The sequence below is a fragment of the Bufo bufo genome, chromosome 5 (genome assembly GCF_905171765.1).
Source record: "Bufo bufo chromosome 5, aBufBuf1.1, whole genome shotgun sequence".
NCBI lineage: Eukaryota > Metazoa > Chordata > Amphibia > Anura > Bufonidae > Bufo > Bufo bufo.
The window spans coordinates 281,890,349-281,912,833 of record NC_053393.1 but is presented as its reverse complement, the minus strand read 5'-3'; the positions used below and the strand labels follow the sequence as shown (position 1 = coordinate 281,912,833).

Genomic DNA, 22,485 nt, shown 5'->3' with positions numbered 1-22,485 from the left:
CAAAGGGTCTTTTTCGGATCCGACACCAAGCCTTTACGGCAACCACCACGAATCTCCTTTGGGTTTAAGCTTTCTGGACTCACTGTCCTAAAAGGAATAAAACAATCTTTGTATAGGACAAAAGGAGAGACCCATAATAAGGGTGGTGAGGGGTCAGTATAGTAAAATTACAGACAACCAGCTTGCAGGGAAGGGGAGGTCCAGGACTCCTTAACCCTATATACCTATGTGGAAACATATAAAGGAATAGGGATAACTCCCCCCTGGGAGGAGGCTTACCGGGCTGAGGGCCGCGACAGCGGGATCACCGGAGCGTTTTGACGACTCTCTGTCGCTGGAAGGCATCTCTGCAGATCACCGGCAGTGGTGGATGTGAGCTTTCCTTTTAAATTTCCCGCCGCGCGCAGGAGCCGTCCCGAGAGAATCTCTTGCCCAAGGAGATCTCGTTCCGGTGACGTCACAACGTCCGATCCCGCGCGAGTTCCGGCGGACTCGCAAGCCCGGGGATGCCCGAGATCAGGACTTACTCCAGAGGATCGAGGAAGGGAGGCAATGCGTCCCCGGGGCCCCCAATCCCTGCACCAGCCCTCCTGAACGGCAGGGAAAGGACCAGGCCGGTGCGGTATCCAAATTGCTGGATAACCCCAGGAGTGGCTTCCATGCAAGTCCGAGGACAGGAAACAACGACTGGTAAGGTAAGGGGAGGAGGCTCCTTAAATCCTGTGCTTCCTCGTTGTTTCCTGTCCTGGAGGCGGGGACACCCTCCTGGGAATGCCGTTGTGGAGGCGCCGGGGAAAATATGGAGAATCTCAATTATTTCTGCAGTTTTTACGTTTTGCAATCCAAAGGGCGAGATCGGGGCAAAACCGCATAAAAATCCACAAGTAACGCATTGCAATTTTGGTTCGAATTTGGTGCAGAAGCACATAAAGCCACATGGAAATTCTGTTTGGAAACCCATACGTGGCCGTGCTTGCACACTATAGGAAAAAGTGCTGTCATCTCATGTGGCCTGGACAGTGGGAGCGCACATAGGCTGGTGCTTTTTTTTTTTCTATCGTGATCAAGCACAGTCACTTCTGATTGATTGCAAGGTGGTCGTAACCATGGAATCAAGCAGTGTATAATGAGGTGGAAAAAATAATCCAGCCAGCAATGGAAGCAATATGGATAATCACAATACATTATTAAGTGCCTTTTATTAACTAAATTTCTCGACATAAATGAAATTTGCTGAAGAGAGAGAAATCCTTTAACCCTTTCAAGACCAAGGGTCATTGATGCCCCAGTGTCCAGGTCAAAATGTACAAATCTGACATGCGTCACTTTATGTGGTAATAGCTTTGGAACACTTATTTATCCAAGCCATTCAGAGATTGTCTTCTCGTGACACATTGTACTTCATGATAGTCATAAATATGAGTCAATATATTTCACCTTTATTTATAAAACAATCCAAATTTTACCAAAAAATTGAAAAATTCTCAATTTTCAAAATTTCAATTTCTCTGCTTCTAAAACAGAAAGTCATATTTATTACTCAACATTCCCCATATGTATACTTCATGTTGGCATCATTTTGGAATTGTCATTTTATTTTTTTTTAGGATGTTTTTTTGTAGGACCAGTTCAGGTCTGAAGTCACTTTGTGAGGCTTACATAGTGGAAACCGCCCATAAAATTACCCCATTGTAGAAACTACACCCCTCAAGTTACTCAAAACAGATTTTACAAACTTTGTTAACCCTTTAGGTGTTCCACAAGAATTAAAGGAAAATGGAGATGAAATTTCTAAATTTCACTTTGGCAGATTTTACATTCTATTACATTTTTTTCTTTAACACATTGAGGGTTAACAGCCAAACAAAACTCAATATTTATTACCCTGATTCTGCGGTTTAGAGAAACACACCACATGTGGTCGTAAACTGATGTAAGGGCGCACGGCAGGGAGAAGAAGGAAAGGAACGCCATATGGTTTTTGGAAGGCAGATTTTACTGGACTGGTTTTAGATGCCATGTCCCATTTAAAGCCCCCCCTGATGCACCCTTACAGTAGAAACTCCCAAAAAGTGACGCTATTTTGGAAACTAGGCGATAAAGGTGCCAGTTTTATTGGTACTATTTTGGGGTACATATGATTTTTAATTGCTCTATATTACGTTTTTTGTGAGGCAAGGTAACCCAAAAATGGCTGTTTTGGCACCTCTTAATTTTTACATCTGATAGGGTAGATCATGTGCTATTTTTATAGAGAAGGTTGTTACGGACGCAATGATATCAAATATGTCTATTTTCTTTGTTTGTTTCAGTTTTACATAATAAAGCATTTTTGAAAAGAAAAACCGCAATTAGACTTACCGGTAATTCCATTTCCTTGAATCCACCATGACGGCCCACATTGAGATTGACCCTTGACCTCTGTAGGGGCAGGAACACAGAGTTTAATTCCCCCCTACCCCTCCACCTCCTCAGTGCTTTACAAATTATCCGAAAGGTGGAAAAGAGAGTAAAAAGATATTGATTCATACCCTTAAACTCGTATTTTATTTTTTATATACATATATTACATGTGGGTTTTTTTTGTTTGTTTTTATTTATTTTTTTTGGGATGGGAATAGTACGGGGCCGTCATGGTGGATTCAAGGAAACGGAATTACCGGTAAGTCTAATTGCGGTTTTTCCATTTCATCCACCATGACGGCCCACATTGAGATGTATCAAATGACTACATGGGTGGGGATATCGCCTGTAAAACCTTCCAGCCAAAAAGAGCCTCATTCGAGTCCGGAAGATTAAGACGATAGTGTCTTACAAAGGTGTTTGCGCTAGCCCAGGTTGCGGCCCTACAAATCTGGTCCAGTGAGACGCCTCTTTTTTCAGCCCAAGAGGAGGCAGTGGCCCTAGTGGAGTGGGCTTTAATATTGACGGGACTGGGCTTGCCCTGTATCCTGTAGCAACACTCGATGGTGGACCTGATCCATCTAGCTATGGAGGATTTAGCTAACTTCTTCCCTTTATTTCTTCCAGAAAACTGAACTAGGAGATTATCTATCCTAAGAGCCCTGGTAGCCTCCAGGTATTGAATTACTGTATCCTTAACGTCTAAAAGATGCATGTTATCACCAGAACCTGCAACTTCGGACCTAGTGATAGAGGGTAGAAAAATTTCCTGTTCCTGGTGGAAGGAGGAGACTACTTTAGGGAGGAACCCAGGGTCGAGCGTTAGGCGGATGTGATCTTTACCGATTTGGAGATATGGTTCCCTGCAAGAAAGGGCCTGAAGTTCTCCAATACGTCTGGCTGAGGTAATTGCTATCACGAAAGCAGTCTTCAGGGAAAGGTGCTTTAAAGAGATCTCTGATAGCGGTACAAACGGGAGGTTTTGTTAGGCCTTCTAGGACGATGTTCAAGTCCCAAGTTGGAGCTCTAGATTTAAGGGTGGGTCTTAACCCTGAAGCTGCTCTAATAAATCTCCTGACCCATCTGTGATTGGCTAAGCTGCAGTCGTAGAAGGTACTGAGGGCTGATATTTGTACTTTCAGAGTACTAGGTCTCAGACCTAATTCCAGGCCGCTCTGGAGGAAGTCCAGAATCTTGTTGATGGGAGGAGAGGAGGTGTCCGGGTGATCAATCCCTAACCAAGAACAGTATGTTTTCCAGATCTTTAGGTAGATGGAAGATGTCACTTTTTTTCTACTGGCCCCGAGTGTGAGAATCACCTTATCTGACAGGCCTCTGCTCTTTAAAGGTTTCGCTCTCAGGATCCAGGCTTCTAGTCTGAAGATTCCTGGGTCTGGATGCAGAAGCGGGCCCTGGACTAATATGTCTCTCTGAAAAGGAATTTCCCAGGGATCCTCCAGCGATAGCCGTTTTAGAGTAGAGAACCAACTCCTCTTTGGCCATAGGGGGGCTATTAGGATGAGAGTAGTTGGTTCTTCTAGAAGATGACTCGCGGTAATAGAGGTATTGGGGGAAATGCATAAGCCAGTCTCCATCTCCACTGAATTGATAGGGCGTCTATTGCCCACGGGCCGTCCTCCAGGTTTACGGAGCAAAAACATTCTACCTGCGTATTTTTTCTGGAGGCGAATAAGTCTACTTCCGGATGACCCCATCTTTTTGAAATCGTCTGGAAGATCTTTCGGTTCAGAGACCATTCCCCTGGATCTATTTTTTCCCTGCTCAGGTAGTCTGCTACTGTGTTTTCGCAGCCCTTTAAATGGATGGCGGAGAGCGACAAGGTGTTCTCTTCTGCCCAGGAGAAGATTCTTATTGCTACTGCACCCAACAGGCGTGACCTTGTCCCTCCTTGGGGATGTAGGTATGCCACCGTTGTGGTATTGTCGGATAGAATCTTTAAATGATGACCCCTTAGTCACGGTCTTCTCCGTTTGTTAATGCTTCGAGGACAGCATACAGCTCTCTGTAATTGGAGGATCTTTTTCTTTTATCTTCTGGCCAAGTACCCTGCAGAAGATGGTCTCCTATTTTTGCTCCCCAGCCTTCGAGACTTGCGTCTGTTATTACCTGAACAGCCGGGCAGTTCCGCCACTGTAGACCTCCAAGCAGTCTTCTTTTTTCTTTCCACCAGCTTAGATCCGTTTTTACGGACTGTGGAACCCATACATTTTTGTCTAAGTTTATCTGTCTTCCGTCCCATACACTTAGGATCCAACTTTGGATTACCCTTGTGTGGCTTTGGCACCAGGCAACCGAGGGTATGCAGGCGGTTAGACTTCCGAGAAGACTCATGGACCGTCTGATGGAGCATCTGTGAGAACTCTGAAACATTCGGACCTTCTCTATTAGTGCCTTTGTTTTGTCCTGGGGAAGAAAGGTCTTTAACAGGGTTGAGTCCAGTTCTACGCCTAGGAACCTTATTCTTCTGGATGGAATCAGAGTGGATTTTTTTATATTTATGATCCAACCCAGACTTTTTAGCATCTCTGAGAATCTCCGAGTTGCTGACAGATTTTCGGCTTCTGTATTGCCCAGAATTAGGAAATCGTCTAGGTATGGGATAATTGTTATACCTTCCCGACGAAGATAGGCCACCATTTCCACCACCACCTTTGTGAAGACCCTGGGGGCCGAGGAGATGCCGAAAGGAAGGGCGACATATTGAAAATGGTGGATCAAGCCATCCAGCCCTTTTAGAGCAAATCTTAGGTACTTTTGGGAGAGATGATGAATAGGGATATGGTAGTATGCGTCTTTGAGGTCGATTGACGACATAAACGCTCCATTCTGGATTAGGGGGATAGTGGATGTGATGGTTTCCATCCTGAACTTCCTGTATAAAATGGATCTGTTTAAAGGTTTTAAGTTTATAATGGTTCGAAGGGATTGGTCTGGTTTCTTTACTAGGAAGAGGTTGGAGTAGAAACCTCTCCTTTGTTCTAGTTGCGGGGACCCTCTGAATTACCCCTAGATCTAAGAGGTCTCGGACGCCCTGCCATATTTTTGGAAGCTCTGTTTTGTTTCGGGTTGAGATGCAGAATCTTCTTGGGGGGATTGATGTGAATTCTATCTTGTAGCCTTGAGAGACTACGTTTAGAACCCAAGGATTTGAGGTGATCTGTTCCCAAGATGGTAAAAACCCCTTCAGTCTCCCACCTACTCTGGCGTCATTGCTGCTTATTTTGTCTGTTTTGGGGATTGAGAATGAAGCCTCTCCCTCTTCCCCCTTTGGGATAGCTCCATCTGCCAGTTTTCCCTTTCCCCCTGTAGGATCTCTGCTGGGGCTGAAACTGACGAAAGGGCATCTTTCTAGATTCCTTGTCCTCCGGAAATCACTTCCTATCTGCTGCTCCCTCTAGAATTTTATCTAGAGTGGGACCAAAGACAAACTCCCCAGAAAATGGGATAGAGCAGAGTTTGGCTTTGGATGCTTTGTCCCCTGACCATGCTTTCATCCATAATGCTCGCCTGGCTGCGTTAGAGAGAGCAGCGTCTTTGGCTGAGAAACGGATGGATTCCGCAGAGGCATCCGCTAAAAATGCTGTGGCGGAACGAAGGAGTGGAATAGACTCCCTGATTTCTTCTCTGGGGGTCTTATTTTTTAGGTGTTCGTCAAATTCCCCTAGCCATATATACATAGCCCTGGCTACTGAAGTTGCTGCAATATTTGCTTTTACACCAAACATTGCTGATTCCCAGGATCTTTTTAGGAGCCAGTCTGCTTTTCTGTCCATTGGATCACCCAATTGGGAAGAATCCTCAAAAGGAAGAGCGGTTTTCTTTACAACCTTAGCCACCTGTATGTCGACTTTAGGGGTCTGATTATATAGCTTGCATTCTGCTGGGTCAAAACAAAGTCGGTTCCTGAACTCCTTGGGGACACCTAGTCTCTTCTCAGGATCTGACCACTCCTCCATTATCATTTCCTGTATATTCTCGTTTATGGGGAAGACAATGGAAGTTTTGGATCTAAGGCCGCCAAACATTTCATCCTGGACGGTCCGGGGTCTAGGGGTATCCTCAATTCCCATTGTGGACCTGACTGCTCTGAGTAAATCCTCCATTTCGTCTGTGGGGAAAAAAATATTTTTTGTCTTCCTCCAAAATTTCCCCCTCTGACAAGGGGTCCTCAGTAGGAATCTGTCTGGATGTGACGGAAGCTTCCTCTACATCCTCGCCCTCTGATGAGGAGACAACAGACAGTTTGCACTTCTTGGGAGGGTTGGGGACACTAGCGGGAACAGACATAGTGGCCAAAGAAGACTTGATTTCGTCCGCAATAAAAGTTTTCATTTCGGACAGAATATCTGGTAGCTCTTCCTTCCATATTTCGGCAGTACAAGGCTTGCACAGCCTCTTTTTGTAATTCTCAGGTAACCTTCTTGAGCATGCACAGCACTTTGAGAGCTTTGCTTTAGATTTAGTTTCTTTGCTGCCCTGGAGAAAGCAACCAGATATACCGTATTTTAGAATTCAAATTAAAAGGAAAATTCAAAATACAATTTCCCCCCAGAGGGGACTCGCGGTACCGATGGCCGAAGGGTCAGAGCCTTCCTGGCGGGGAGTAGGTGCTTCAGACATCGCGGTGCTGCAGTCAAAAGCTGACAACCGCGCTTCTTTTTTAAATTCTTGTCCCGGCGTCTGACGTCATCAAGCAGCGCCCCGACTGACGGCGTGAGCCTGCGCCGCACCAGCCTGTTAGAAAAGGTACGTGCGCCGCCCGGCCCGCCCCTAATGCGCTCCATGCGCCATACCTACTCCCCCTGCCGGTCACCTGATAACTGAAGAGGAAGGAAGCCAAGCGGCGCGCGCGAGGCGCCTTGTGAAGCCGGCACCCCTGAATGTTACCCGGAAGAGGGAAGGGAGTCTGAAGGTAGGAAAGGACCGCAGGCCTCAGCATAAGCTAAGACGACTTGTTGCTCCAAGCTGGCCAGCCTTAGCCCATGCCGTGGGAGGCCAGCAGGAGATTCCTGTAAGAGAATAAAGCTGCTACCCTCCTGGAAGGAGGGCTCTCTCTACATGTTGGCCCCTGTAGGGGCAGGAAAGCACTGAGGAGGTGGAGGTGGAGGGGTAGGGGGGATTTAAACTCTCTATGTGTTCCTGCCCCTACAGAGGTCAAGGGTCAATCTCAATGTGGGCAGTCATGGTGGATGAAATGGAAATAATGTTTTTTATTTTTCTGCCGATCGTCTTGTGCAGGGGCTTGTTTTTTGCAGAAAGAGTTGAAGTTTTTATTGGTACAATTTTTGGGTACATAGGATTTTTTGATCATTCATTATTACACTTTATGGGGCAAGGTGACCAAAAAATTGGCTGTTTTGGAACAGTATTTATTTATTTATGTTTACAGCGTTCATCTGAGGGGTTAGGTCATGTGACAGTTTTATAGAGCAGATCGTTACAGACGTGGCAATAACTAATATGTATACTTTTTCTTATTTATTTAAGTTTTACACAATAACAGCATTTCTGAAACCCAAAAAATGATGTTTTAGTATCTCCATAGTCTGAGAGCCTTAGCTTTTTTTTTTTTTAATGCGTTCACCATGCGGTAAAAGTACGTGATTATTTTATACATCAGGTCGTTACGGATGTGGCAATACCAAACATGTTTAGCGGTTTTTATTTTTTACATTTTTAACCAATTATATGTGCGGAAATAGGAAGATATAGATTCACATAAAATTATATATTATATAAAATTTGTGGTATGAGCTGTGATGAGCGCGTGACAGAAGAGGCATGCCTACATCATCACCCTGACCTATCTGGCTGAAGTGTGCCCGGAGCCAGGTACGAGGTAAGGCCTAAATATGTGGGCCACCCCAGGAGAGACATATGAGCAAAAGGGACGGGAGGGTGGGGCACGAGACGACCGCCCTCAGACTCCCGGCCGCCGGGTATAAGTAGTGGAGGCAGACCCTCCCACAAATACAGGCTGTGATTTTTTTTTTTTTTTTTTTTTTTTTTTTTTAATACAAAGGGAAAAGTTGTCTTTGCCGAGATATTTCTCTCACCCAGCATGGGTATATGTAAAATGACACCCCAAAACACATTGCCCAACTTCTCCCGAGTACGGCAATACCAGATGTGTGACACTTTTTTGCAGCCTAGGTGGGCAAAGGGGCCCATATCCCAAAGAGCACCTTTAGGATTTCACAGGTCATTTTTTACACATTTTGATTTCAAACTACTTCCCACACATTAGGGCCCCTAGAATGCCAGGGCAGTATAACAACCCCACAAGTGACCCCATTTTGGAAAGAAGACACCCCAAGGTATTTCGTGATGGGCATAGCGAGTTCATGGAAGTTTTTATTTTTTGTCACAAGTTAGTGGAATATGAGACTTTGTAAGAAAAAAAAAATAAAAAATCATCATTTTCCGCTAACTTGTGACAAAAAATAAAAAGTTCTATGAACTCACTATGCCCATCAGCGAATACCTTAGGGTGTGTACTTTCCGAAATGGGGTCATTTGTGGGGTGTTTGTACTGTCTGGGCATTGTAGAACCTCAGGAAACATGACAGGTGCTCAGAAAGTCAGAGCTGCTTCAAAAAGCGGAAATTCACATTTTTGTACCATAGTTTGTAAACGCTATAACTTTTACCCAAACCATTTTTTTTTTACCCAAACATTTTTTTTTTATCAAAGACATGTAGAACAATAAATTTAGAGCAAAATTTATATATGGATGTCGTTTTTTTGGAAAAATTTTACAACTGAAAGTGAAAAATGTAATTTTTTTGCAAACATTTCATAAAATTTCGATTAACAACAAAAAAAGTAAAAATGTCAGCAGCAATGAAATACTACCAAATAAAAGCTCTATTAGTGAGAAGAAAAGGAGGTAAAATTCATTTGGGTGGTAAGTTGCATGACCGAGCAATAAACGGTGAAAGTAGTGTAGTGCAGAAGTGTAAAAAGTGGCCTGGTCATTAAGGGTGTTTAAGCTAGGGGGGCTGAGGTGGTTAAGAACAAGCGCATACCAAACACCGGCCAAAAAAGATAAAATAAAATCTAAGTATCAGAACATGCGCTAAATAAGCGATCACCAATGCCGGATATATCAGAGTGCGGAGACATGCGCGGGATGAGGCTGATCATCGCGAGACCCGGTCTCTGGAAACCAAGGAGCGAAGGTAAATAATATCAGAAAAAATAAACTAATCGTGAGATCCCCTAAAAATCGATACGAGCAAGCGAACGCGGCACTGAAAAAATCTAAGTGTGGAGACATGCGTGGGACAAGAGCAAGGATCGCGAGATAAAGCACGTCATTAGAGAAATCAGAGAAATAACTATAACTACCCCACAAGTGACCCCATTTTGGAAAGAAGAGACCCCAAGGTATTCGCTGATGGGCATAGTGAGTTCATGGAAGTTTTTATTTTTTGTCACAAGTTAGTGGAATATGAGACTTTGTATGGAAAAAAAAAAAAAAAAAAAAAAAAAAAATCATCATTTTCCACTAACTTGTGACAAAAAATAAAAAATTCTAGGAACTCGCCATGCCCCTCACGGAATACCTTGGGGTGTCTTCTTTCCAAAATGGGGTCACTTGTGGGGTAGTTATACTGCCCTGGCATTCTAGGGGCCCAAATGTGTGGTAAGGAGTTTGAAATCAAATTCTGTAAAAAATGACCTGTGAAATCCGAAAGGTGCTCTTTGGAATATGGGCCCCTTTACCCACCTAGGCTGCAAAAAAGTGTCACACATCTGGTATCTCTGTATTCAGGAGAAGTTGAGGAATGTGTTTTGGGGTGGTCTTTTTACATATACCCATGCTGGGTGAGATAAATATCTTGGTCAAATGCCAACTTTGTATAAAAAAAATGGGAAAAGTTATCTTTTGCCAAGATATTTCTCTCACCCAGCATGGGTATATATAAAATGACACCCCAAAACACATTCCCCACCTTCTCCTGAGTACGGAGATACCAGATGTGTGACACTTTTTTGCAGCCTAGGTGGGCAAAGGGGCCCATATTCCAAAGAGCACCTTTCGGATTTCACAGGTCATTTTTTACAGAATTTGATGTCAAACTCCTTACCACACATTTGGGCCCCTAGAATGCCAGGGCAGTATAACTACCCCACAAGTGACCCCATTTTGGAAAGAAGAGACCCCAAGGTATTCGCTGATGGGCATAGTGAGTTCATAGAACTTTTTATTTTTTGTCACAAGTTAGTGGAATATGAGACTTTGTAAGAAAAAAAAAAAAAAAAAATCATCATTTTCCTCTAACTTGTGACAAAAAATAAAAAGTTCTATGAACTCACTATGCCCATCAGCGAATACATTAGGGTGTGTACTTTCCGAAATGGGGTCATTTGTGGGGTGTTTGTACTGTCTGGGCATTGTAGAACCTCAGGAAACATGACAGGTGCTCAGAAAGTCAGAGCTGCTTCAAAAAGCGGAAATTCACATTTTTGTACCATAGTTTGTAAACGCTATAACTTTTACCCAAACCATTTTTTTTTTTACCCAAACATTTTTTTTTTATTTATCAAAGACATGTAGAACAATAAATTTAGAGCAAAATTTATATATGGATCTCGTTTTTTTTGCAAAATTTTACAACTGAAAGTGAAAAATGTCATTTTTTTGCAAAAAAATCGTTCAATTTCGATTAATAACAAAAAAAGTAAAAATGTCAGCAGCAAAGAAATACCACCAAATGAAAGCTCTATTAGTGAGAAGAAAAGGAGGTAAAATTCATTTGGGTGGTAAGTTGCATGACCAAGCAATAAACGGTGAAAGTAGTGTAGGTCAGAAGTGTAAAAAGTGGCCTGGTCTTTCAGGGTGTTTAAGCACTGGGGGCTGAGGTGGTTAAGTATTAGGTGAACCCAATGAGTGCAATACAAAGAAGGCACAAATAGATGTCAGGCAAAAACTGGAGCTAGGACGCAGCTACCAGAGCAGTGACTAATAATAACAACACAGCATCGCAATAAGGGAACACCTGATAAAAGTTTTAAACAATTTAGGTTAGATAAGATTAGTAAAATAAAAGAACCAATAAAAGTTAAGTTTTATTTCATTTGTTTAAAAAAAAACACATGGCAAGATGAGGCAATCAGTAGTCTAGGACTAAATGTAAACTGTCCACATCTTTTTCCGGCCCCATTGAAAATAAATGGGTCTGCATTCCGCATAATTGCCGAACAGATTCCAGACCCATTCTACGGACGCCTGAATGGACCCTTAGGGTACTTTCACACTAGCGTTTTTCTTTTCCGGCCCTGAGTTCCGTCCTAGGGGCTCAAATCCGGAAAAGAACTGATCAGTTTTATCCCCATGCATTCTGAATGGAGAGTCAGTCCTTCAGGATGCATCAGGATGTCTTCAGTTCAGTCTTTTTGACTGATCAGGCTTTTCAGAAAAACGTAGCATGTTGTATTTTTACCTCCGGCCAAAAAGCCTGAACACTTTGACTGAACGCCGGATCAGGCCTTTTTCCTATTGACTTGCATTAACGCCGGATCTGGCGCTGTGTGTTCAGTCAAAACGGATCCGGCTTTTGCATGTTAAACCCGAAAAATGTGAAAAAAATGTTAAAGTCCATAAATGGCGGATCCGTTTTTTCCAATGCATTTTTTCATTGTGATCAAAATCCTGATCAGGATTCAAATGTAATCCGTTTTCACACGTTTTTCCGGATCCGGCGGGCAGTTCCGGTGTCGGAATTGAACGCCGGATTAAAACAACCCTGGTGTGAAAGTAGCCTTAGGCTACATGCACAGGAACGTATTTTGTTTCCGTGTCCATTCCGTTGTTTTTTTGTGAACCTGTATGCCATCCGTTTTTTTTTTTGCGGATCTATTGTAACAATGCCTAAAAGAGACAAGAATAGGACATGTTCTATTTTTTTTTGCGGGGCTACAGAACGGACATACTGATGCGGACAGCACACAGTGTGCTGTCCGCATTTTTTGAGGACCCATTGAAATGAATAGGTCCACATTCTATCCGCAAAAAACAAAACACGGAACGGAAACAAACATTCGTGTGCATGTAGCCTTAGGCCTCATGCACACGACAGTATTTTTTCACGGTCCGCAAAACGGGGTTCCGTTGTTCCGTGATCCGTTTCCGTTTTTGTTTCAGTGTGTCTTCCTTGATTTTTGGAGGATCACCAGACATGAAAAGTGAAAAAAAAAAAAATCGAAGTCAAGTTTGCCTTGAAAATGATAGGGAAAAAAAACGGACACGGATCACGGACGCGGATGACAATCTTGTGTGCCTCCGTGTTTTTTCACTGACCCATTGACTTGAATGGGTCCGCGAACCGTTGTCCGTGAAAAAAATAGGACAGGTCATATTTTTTGGACGAACTGGAAACACGGATCACGGCCACGGATGAACAACGGTGCATTTTCCGAGTTTTCACGGGTCCGCAGAAAATCATGGAAAACGGAACGGGCACGGAACACAACAACGGTCGTGTGCATGAGGCCTTATACTGATTTATAATGCTGTACGTTTTATCTTCATGTATATTCTAATGGATTGCCTCCCTATGTTAGAAAGTATATTATAGTGCATTTGTATTGTGCGACAGTTGTGTGCGGTTCTGCAGGTATATAGAGGGATAGAGGGACAAGCGTTATTGGAACAAATAATTTCTACTGGTGTGATATACCAGTCGTCCCCCCAAAAAAACAGATTGAAGCAGGGCGTTATAGGCCTCATGCACACGACTGTTGTGTGCATCCGCGTCCGTTCCATCATTTTTCACAGTTTAGCGGAGGTCCCATTAATGTCTATGCAGCTGTGAAAAAAAAAAAATGATAGTCCTCGGTTTTTTCTCCGCGTCCGTGATCCGCGATTCTAGTCCGTCAAAAAAATATAACCTGTCCTATTCTTGTCAGTGGAAAACGGAGGACAGACCCATTCAAGTCAATGGGTCCGTCAAAAAAAACGGATGCACAACTGGTATGTCATCCGTGTCTGTTTTTTTCTACAAGACCTTGGTGCAATAAAATTACAATTTTAATTAACCTTCCTTTTTTTTCCCCTGTCGGGGAAAAAAGGGTAGACACAAGGAAACACAACAGACGCAAAATCGGACACGGACCACTGAAGCCAAATCACTGACAGTGAAAAAACACTGTCTTGTGCATGAGGCCATATACCAATATACTTTCTTTATAGTGCATTTGGGTACTGTATAGTGCATTTGCGCATGCGCGAAAATTATATTGCCGATATTTCGCATTGAATTTTTTTTTTATGGAGATCGCAAATTCGAATAATACATCTGGTATGTCACTGTCCATGTTGTGGGACTATTTGTGCACTTCTAGTAATTATTTCTTGGCTTCAAATATGAGCTGAAGGTTTTTCAGGTTCGCCTGCCATTAAAATGAATGGGACCCGCCGCGAACTTGTGGTTCGCAAACATCTGATCGCATTCGCGAACCGTCCCAGCAGATGTTCGTCCATCACTACTGGTAAACACAGATAAGATGCATACACATTTCCATGCGGATTTATATGCGTTTCTACAGCATTTCTGCACCAAAATCTGCAATGTCTGACAGCAGTTTTTGTTGGAGATTAGATTCAGTCTTGCCGCAGATGTCACCCTTCCATTAAAAAAAAGTCTGTAAAGTGTTCAGTAGATTAGTGTAATTTCTCATACACTTTGCTGATACTGTAATACGCAGCAGTTTTTCCACATGGCAAATACTGTACCTCACGTATTCCACAACATATGCAGGTGGTCTAAGGGCCTGTTCACACAACTGATTTTAAAATAACACACACAAAAAAAAAAAAAAAAAACAGTATGGAACACCCACATTTGACGCAGGGGTGCCAGAAGTCGGTATCGGATGTTTATGACTGGAGGAAAGATCATCAGCATCATCATGAAACTGGAATACCTCTAACTCACTTTACCAACTGTGCCTTCCACGAAGGGCACTTGAGAGGAAGAGCAAAACACTTAAAATGCAGCACATTATCACCGGAACAACGTCACTATACATAGCCAAACAACCACAGAAAACGATGCAGATGCGTCCGCAGGATAGGCAGGCAGCCAGGCACACGCAGCCTCCTACCACCCCGACCGCGACCAAGTTGTTGACAAAGGTTGACAATACCCATTCCGTTTTACTCACACGCAGTCACGGGGGGCCGCAGAGCCAACAGGACCAGGCAAAGGCAGGGCACAGCGGACGCAACCATCATACGAACAATAATTGTGACCATCACATCACCACTGCGATCACTTCCTCTTTGCTGTCTCTGTGTCTAGCTCTAGCTCCGTTTCATTGCCTATCGCGATTTTTCCCTCCTATTGGACGAGTAGAGCCAGGCCAAGTCTCCGGCCGTCCTCGCTCTCCGAAACACAATCCCTGACGTAAATCCCTTTTCCCCACCGCCCTCCGCCCCGCTTTTACCTCAGTCTGAGCACGCCTGCTCCGTGCTGACGTCAGCTTACGTACGGGTTTGTTGTTGAGTGTACTGTGGTTCTGCTTGCAAACAGTTTTTCTGGAGGGTCGGACTTGGTGTGGCTTCTGTGCACATTAGAATTCACTGATCTTTGTTGAGTATGGAGCAACTTTTCAGATGCAACTTTAGGGGGTCAGAAGGGTAAAGAAAGTATCTGTTGCAGTGTAAAATCTGTATTGTATGGCTTGATTTGTGATTTGCTGAACGGCATTCTGTATGAGGACTAGTATTAACCACTATTTTTGTTATAATTAACTCCTTTTATGATCTATACTTGGCTTCAAAAAGTGCATCAAAAGACCTGAACATGTGTTGACATGTCTAAACTATGCCATTTATTCACCGGCAGAAAACTGTCATTTTCAGCTGCTAAATCCACATTCAAAACTCACCAGCAGTGTACGGCGCCAGCCTGGACTAAATAGAACCTGTCACCTGGATTTAGTGTATAGCGCTGGGGACATGGGCTGCTAGATGGCCGCTAGCACATCTGCAATACCCAGTCCCCACAGCTCTCTGCGCTTTTATTGTGTTAAAAAACAGTTTTGATCCATATGCAAATGACCTGATATGAGTCCTGTATCCGGAGATGAGTCAAGCGGAAAGGAGCCCAGCACCGCCCCGCGTCCTCCGGATCTCCTCCTTGCTAGCTGACGTCACAGAGCTGGAGCGCCGAAATCTAGCTTGCGCATCACGAGATTTCGGTGCTCCAGCTCTGTGACGTCAGCCAGCAAGGAGGAGATTCGGAGGACGCGGGGCGGTGCTGGGCTCCTTTCCGCTTGACTCTTCTCCGGATACAGGACTCATATCAGGTCATTTGCATATTGATCAAAACAGTTTTTTAACACAATAAAAGCGCAAAAAAGAGCTATGGGGACTGGGTATTGCAGATGAGCTACTGGCCATCTAGCAGCCCATGTCCCCAGCTCTATGCACAAAATCCTGGTGACAGGTTCCCATGTTTTAAACAACAGATACCTGGGACCAATGTCTGCAACCAGCTGTAACATTGATTGTGGACTTTTAACCCCTCAGATGTCTTGGTCAAACATGACTACAATATTGCCATTGGCGGATCCAGGGGGGGGAACAGGCAATTCCCTCCCCCCATCCCAGCCTGGGGAGGGGCGGACGTGCCTTCCCCGCAGCTCAGGACTGAACGTGTGCCCGGCATCCATGTAGTGAGTGCATGTATGTGCATGGCATCATTAGCATATCAGCGGGGTCGGCAGTGGGCAGCTGGCAGCATGCTCCTCATCCTGCATCACGTACTCACTGCCCTTCTCCATTTCTTTAGACGGGGGCAGCAGGCTTTTCCGAAGGCAGAAGACGCAGTGGCTCTGGGAGGAGGATGCTCCGTAGCCCTGCAGGTAGGAGACCTCACCTGGCACCTGTGGGCACAGCCCTGGAATCAGGGACTCAGCCTCAGCAGTGGCACCCCGGGTACTAAGAATGAAGACTTTGCTGTGGTGGGGGAATGGGGATTTCTGAAACTGAAAGGGCCGGGGGGAAGTTTGTTCATGGGGGGAGCGGGGGACTGACTGTAATAACCTAAGGTAGGGGGGAAATTAGGTACTACTAACTGGTCTGTGCTGCCGGGTTTGCTGAAAGGGGTTAATAAATACTGTGAATGGGGGATAATAACTATTGTGAATGGCCCTTCACAGTAGTTATTAACCCCTTTCAGCAGTCCCCCATTCACAGTATTTATTAACCTCTCAGAGGACTGCTGAAAGGGGTTAATAAATACCGTGTGAAGGGGGGACTGGCTGGCTCCAGAACACCCCCTGGCCCCTTCACAAGTTCTTTTCTTTTGTCCCCCCCCCCCATAACAGAGTCATCCACTGATGCCCATAACAGTGTCATCCCCACAGAAAACTGTTAAATAATAAAGTTATATGTGGTTAAATGTCACCTATTTGTTTGTAATTTTTAAAGGTTAGCGCTGTACGATAGGTTAAATAAAATAGTCTGTTCTATAAGCACCACATTATTTTCTGTCCGCCTGTCACTACCAGAGCTTTGAGACATTCTCACAGCTCTGTTTCTCCACCCCTGTGATGATGTCACTACTAGAGCTTGGAGGAGTTCTCACTGCTCTGTTTCTCCGCCCCTGTGATGAGGTTTTTACTTTCTGTTTCCTTCCTCCCAGCTGTTCCTCCTGCGTTTGATTTCCCTGCCTTTAAATCACCCCTTCTCCTCTTATAGGGTGTGGATTATATTTCTCATTTGAGTTGTAGCTCTTGCTTGAGTATCTTCACTTGTAAGCTATCATTTCACTGGACCTGTGTTCTGCTGCAGCAAGTACTCCGGATATTGCCAGCTGTCTTTGGATCCGTCTTCTCTGCTGCTGCAGCTCCTTCAGCTAAGTGTGCAGACATTGTAGTGTATCTGTTTATTTTCTGACTGGATCTGAGGCGACCACGGTTCCCTCCATATACTGAGCAGGGCACCGGTGGCCGTGCCCCTTCCACTATTGTAGGGGTTACAGTGGTCATCAGTCTTAGGTACGCGGGCATGCCTCGTTCCACCATTTGGATCCGGGCATGTGCTTTAGCAGCATAGGAAGAGCTTTGAGGGTCTGACAGGGGTCACCCTTTATCCTCCCTAGTTTGGGTCCGGTCAGTAGCTCTATTTACTGTGTATGCTCTGGTTGCTCACATACAGCCGTGACACCACCCCCACAAAACAATCTGGAAGTGCCCCTCCCGAGACCAAGTTCTAGATCCGCCACTGGGGGGAGCTGGATGTAGTGTGTGGCAGCCTTTGTCCTGAATAACAAAACAAAACGCAATTGTTCATTAGTTCCTATGGAACGTAGTGTATTTCTCATATACTACAGTGCTAATGTTCGGAGTGTATTATAGAAGCAATCTAATGATTTCTTGAACTGTAAAAAAGTGTAAAATATATATATATATATATATATAATTCAAATCACCTCTCCTTTCTCCAAAATGTAAATGAAAATACATAAAAACATTATAAAATACACATCATGGGCATTGCCACTTATGAACTGAACTATTAAAATATAAAAATATTTATCCCAATCGGCAGGCCCATTCGCCTTTTTTGGTCCCTTCACCTCCCACAAAAAATTAAATAAAAAGTGATCAAAATGTTATACACCCCCCATAATGGTACCAATAAGGCCCCTTTCAGATGAGCGAGTTTTCCGCGCGGGTGCAATGCGTGATGCGAAGATAGAGTTTCTCAGCGTCTGGTTCCAGGCAGCACATGAGAGAGGAGTTGGCTTGTGAGTCTTCTGCCCTTGCGGACCGTTGGAAGCGTGCCGAAGACACCAAAGTCAATGGATGTCGAGAGGCTCATTGTTCTCGTGCAAGAGAGGCCCTGCATTTGAGATACCCGGTCGGGGGACTACCACGACCGGCACAAAAAGGACGCAGCCTGGGTGAAGATAACCTAGGAGCTGTTTTCCACCATATGGGATAAAACCAAAGGCCAGAGTTTGGGTAAGTAGCCAATCTATACATGTGTCATACTTGCTGTCCTCCCTAGCATAGCCCATGTGATACGTTATCCTCCCTAGCATAGCGCATTTCATACGTTATCCTCCCTAGCATAGAGCATGTCATACGTTATCCTCCCTAGCATAGCACGTCATACGCTATCCTCCCTAGCATAGCACATGTCATACGTTATCCTCCCTAGCATAGCGCATGTCATACGTTATCCTCCCTAGCATAGCACGTCATACGCTATCCTCCCTAGCATAGCACATGTCATACGTTATACTCTGTAGGATTGTATATTTGGTGACATTTTCTTTAATTGTCTTTTTATTAAAAGTTGATGACGTTAAGAATGGGTGGCGGAGCTGCAGGGACCAGTTCAGGAAGGAGATGCAGCACCAAGGCCATAGTGGTTCCGGCCCACCAAAGAAAAGGCCATACATGTACCGGGAACAATTCATGTTCCTACGTGAAGTGATGGAGCTGTGTCCGTAAGTTAATTATAAACACTGACCACTACATGTTTATCGATGCACACTGTATGTTCACTATGTTGGTAATGTGATTTTTAACAATTGGTAAATTAGAAATTTCATAGTTGCTGCTAGCAACCAACCCTATTCCTCCTTTCATTAGCAAAAGTAGGTGAACAACATTCCATGTGGCTTTAGATTTGTTTTTATGGGCAGCTATGGCACTTAAAATTTCTCCAATGTTGATAAATGACCCCATATGTAATATGTTAGTTAGTAGTACTATGTGCTAAATGTATTTAGCTGATGATAGTAATATTTGACATTAATATTTAGAATAAAAAAGTGTGTTCATATATTAATTTACATGTTAAGTTCTTTTAATTTGTGAAGAACGGAGGACAACCTAGAGGAGGAAAGCAAAGAGTCGGCTCCCCAGCAGTTAAGCGCCTGCGAGGAGGACACTCCCTCTGGGCCAGTTCCAAACGACAGTGCCGAAGGACCCCACACCTCGGCATACGGACGACCTGCTGCTTCCGGAGGGGATTTCCCCCCTGTAATGACCGGCGTCACGCACAGGGAGGGAAAAGGGAAAGCCCTGCCCAAGGGAGAGGGTAAGGTGGTGACCCCTGACTCACCTTGCGGCTGGCACCTGACTGCCCTGACGTCCCTAGACGTGTTCCTCACCCGTGCGGCGATCACGTGCCTAAACCCTGGCTTTCCCTAAAATGAGCCCTAGATAGTGAACGGGCCGGTGGGATCGCTAGTCCGCACCACTGACACTAAGAGGGAAACACCAGGGAGAGGACAGACAATACAGACAAACACATACACCCAGGTGGGCGACCACAGCAGACCACAAAGGTCCAACAGGGATCCGGAGGGTAGCGTTCTGGACCAACAACCAGAGAACGCAGCAACACAGCTCCAGAGGGTCAGAATAGATGTCCAGGCAGGAAGCTCTATATCTGGCAACCAGAGAAGTGTGAGAGGGGAATATAAGGAGGATTGGGAGTGCTGGACAAGGAACAGCTGAGGAGAAAGGAGCTACGGATCCCTGAGTGAGCCAAAAGGGTTTGCAAAGCAAACCCAGAAAGCTACCATAAGGAAACAGCCCTATCTTACATAGAGCGCGCAGCCAACCGCTGCGACTTCCTGACCCCGGGTATAACGGAGTCAGGCGTGGTTCTTGACACCCTCGTGACAGTACCCCCCTCTCTACGAGGGGCCTCCGGACACTCAGGACCAGGATGAGAGGCATAAAAAACCCGAACTAGCCTGTCGGCGTTTACCTCAGACGCAGGAACCCACATTCTTTCCTTCGGGACCGTAACCTCTCCAATGCACCAGATATTGAAGAGAGCGGCGGAACCGACGAGAATTAACAATTTTGGATATCTGAAATTCTAGATTACCATCCACGACAACAGGAGGGGGTGGCAGCGGTGACGGTTCAAGAGGTGGAACATATTTTTTGAGTAACGACTTATGAAAGACATTATGGATTTTAAAAGTCTGAGGTAACTCCAGGCGAAAAGCCACGGGGTTGATGATGGCTACAATTTTGTAAGGACCAATAAACCTAGGACCCAGTTTCCAAGAGGGAACCTTCAATTTAATATTCCTAGTAAACAACCACACATAGTCATTCACTCCTAGGTCCGGACCTGGCGACCGTCTCTTATCAGCCATGCATTTGTATTTACCTCCCATATTTTTCAAGTTAGCTTGCACCTTCTGCCATACCGATGAAAGAGATGACGAAAACCGTTCCTCTTCGGGAACCCCAGAAGACCCCCCCTCTTTGAAAGTACAGAATTGGGGATGAAAACCATATGCACCAAGAAATGGTGACTTGCCAGTGGATTCCTGACGACGATTATTTATGGCAAACTCAGCTAACGGTAAATATGATGACCACAACTCTTGGTTTTCAGACACAAAACATCTTCGATATGTCTCCAGGTTTTGGTTGGTACGCTCAGTCTGTCCATTCGACTGAGGATGGAAAGCTGAGGAAAAGGACAGGTGTACCCCCAAACGGGAACAAAAAGCTTTCCAAAATTTAGAAATAAACTGGGTACCCCGATCCGAAACAACATCGGAGGGGACCCCGTGAAGCTTCACGATTTCACTGACGAATACCTGAGCAAGAGTCTTAGCATTAGGTAGTGCGGGTAACGCAATGAAGTGTATCATTTTGCTAAACCTGTCCACTACTACCAAAATAACTGTTTTACCCGCAGACAAAGGTAAGTCAGTGATAAAATCCATTGACAGATGTGTCCATGGTCTATTGGGAATGACGAGTGGTAATAGAGACCCTGCAGGACGTGTATGTGAAACTTTTGCACGCGCACAGGTAGAACAAGAAGACACAAAATCCAATACATCCTGATGCAACCTTGGCCACCAAAAACGACGAGACAATAGCTCCAAGGTTGCTTTACTACCCGGGTGCCCAGCAAGTGCCGAATTATGATGTTCCTTTAATAATTTGAAACGTAGGTTCAACGGTACAAACAATTTCTCTGAGGGGCAAGAGACCGGGGCGTCCCCCTGGGCCTCTAACACCTTCCCCTCCAGAACAGAGTGTACCGCAGAAACAACCACTCCTCTTTGAAGAATGGGCACCGGATCACTCACATTACCCCCTCCAGGGAAACAACGAGATAGTGCATCAGCCTTGGTATTCTTTGCCCCAGGACGATAGGTAATCACAAGTTAAACGTGGTAAAAAATAGCGACCACCTAGCCTGTCTAGGGGTGAGACGCTTAGCTGATTCGAGGTACAGAAGATTTTTGTGGTTCGTAATCACAGTGACAGGGTGGACTGCCCCCTCTAAAAAGTGACGCCACTCCTCAAATGCAAGTTTAATAGCTAATAGTTCCCTATTGCCAATATCGTAGTTCTTTTCTGCTGCAGATAGTTTTTTAGAAAAGAAAGCACAAGGACGCCATTTGCCAGGAGATAGACCCTGAGACAGCACAGCCCCCACTCCCACCTCTGACGCATCTACTTCAACAATAAAAGGCTGAGAGACATCAGGTTGGACTAGTACAGGTGCTGAGGTAAACCTCTCTTTTAGAGAGGAAAAAGCAACTTTAGCGGCGTCAGACCATTTAGAAAAATCAGTCCCCTTCCTAGTCATGTCAGTAAGGGGTTTTACAATAAGTGAATAATTTTTTATGAATTTCCTATAGAAATTCGCGAAGCCCAAGAACCGTTGTAGTGCTTTGAGGTTCTCAGGAAGATCCCAATCTAAAATTGCCTGGACCTTCCTAGGATCCATACGGAAACCTGAAGCAGATAAAAAATAACCTAGGAATTGTATCTCCTGAACGGCGAAGACACATTTTTCAATTTTAGCTTATCATTTATTCGTCCGTAGGACCTGCAGTACTTGTCTGACATGCACCTCATGTGTTCTCAGATCAGACGAATAAATTAAAATATCATCTAGGTATATTACCACAAACCTGCCGATTAGATGACTAAAAATGTCATTAACAAAATGTTGAAAGACGGCAGGAGCATTGGTCAGACCGAAAGGCATAACTAGATTTTCATAATGCCCCTCAGGGGTGTTAAAAGCTGTCTTCCACT

General features: G+C 44.6%; 1 protein-coding gene across 2 annotated transcripts in view; it reads right to left on the bottom strand.

Moving 5' to 3' along the window:
* TGFBR1 (transforming growth factor beta receptor 1) overlaps positions 1-14,829 on the bottom strand; it is a 319,080-nt gene extending 304,251 nt beyond the window's left edge. Inside the window, exon 1 of one of the 2 annotated variants that reach the window (XM_040431743.1) lies at positions 14,596-14,829. In XM_040431743.1, the coding sequence (XP_040287677.1) occupies positions 14,596-14,686 (91 nt within the window). In that variant the 5' untranslated portion in view covers positions 14,687-14,829. The remainder of the gene's footprint in view (positions 1-14,595) is intronic. The other variant, XM_040431742.1, reaches the window with a different exon arrangement.
* Between the last annotated feature and the right edge of the window lie 7,656 nt (positions 14,830-22,485).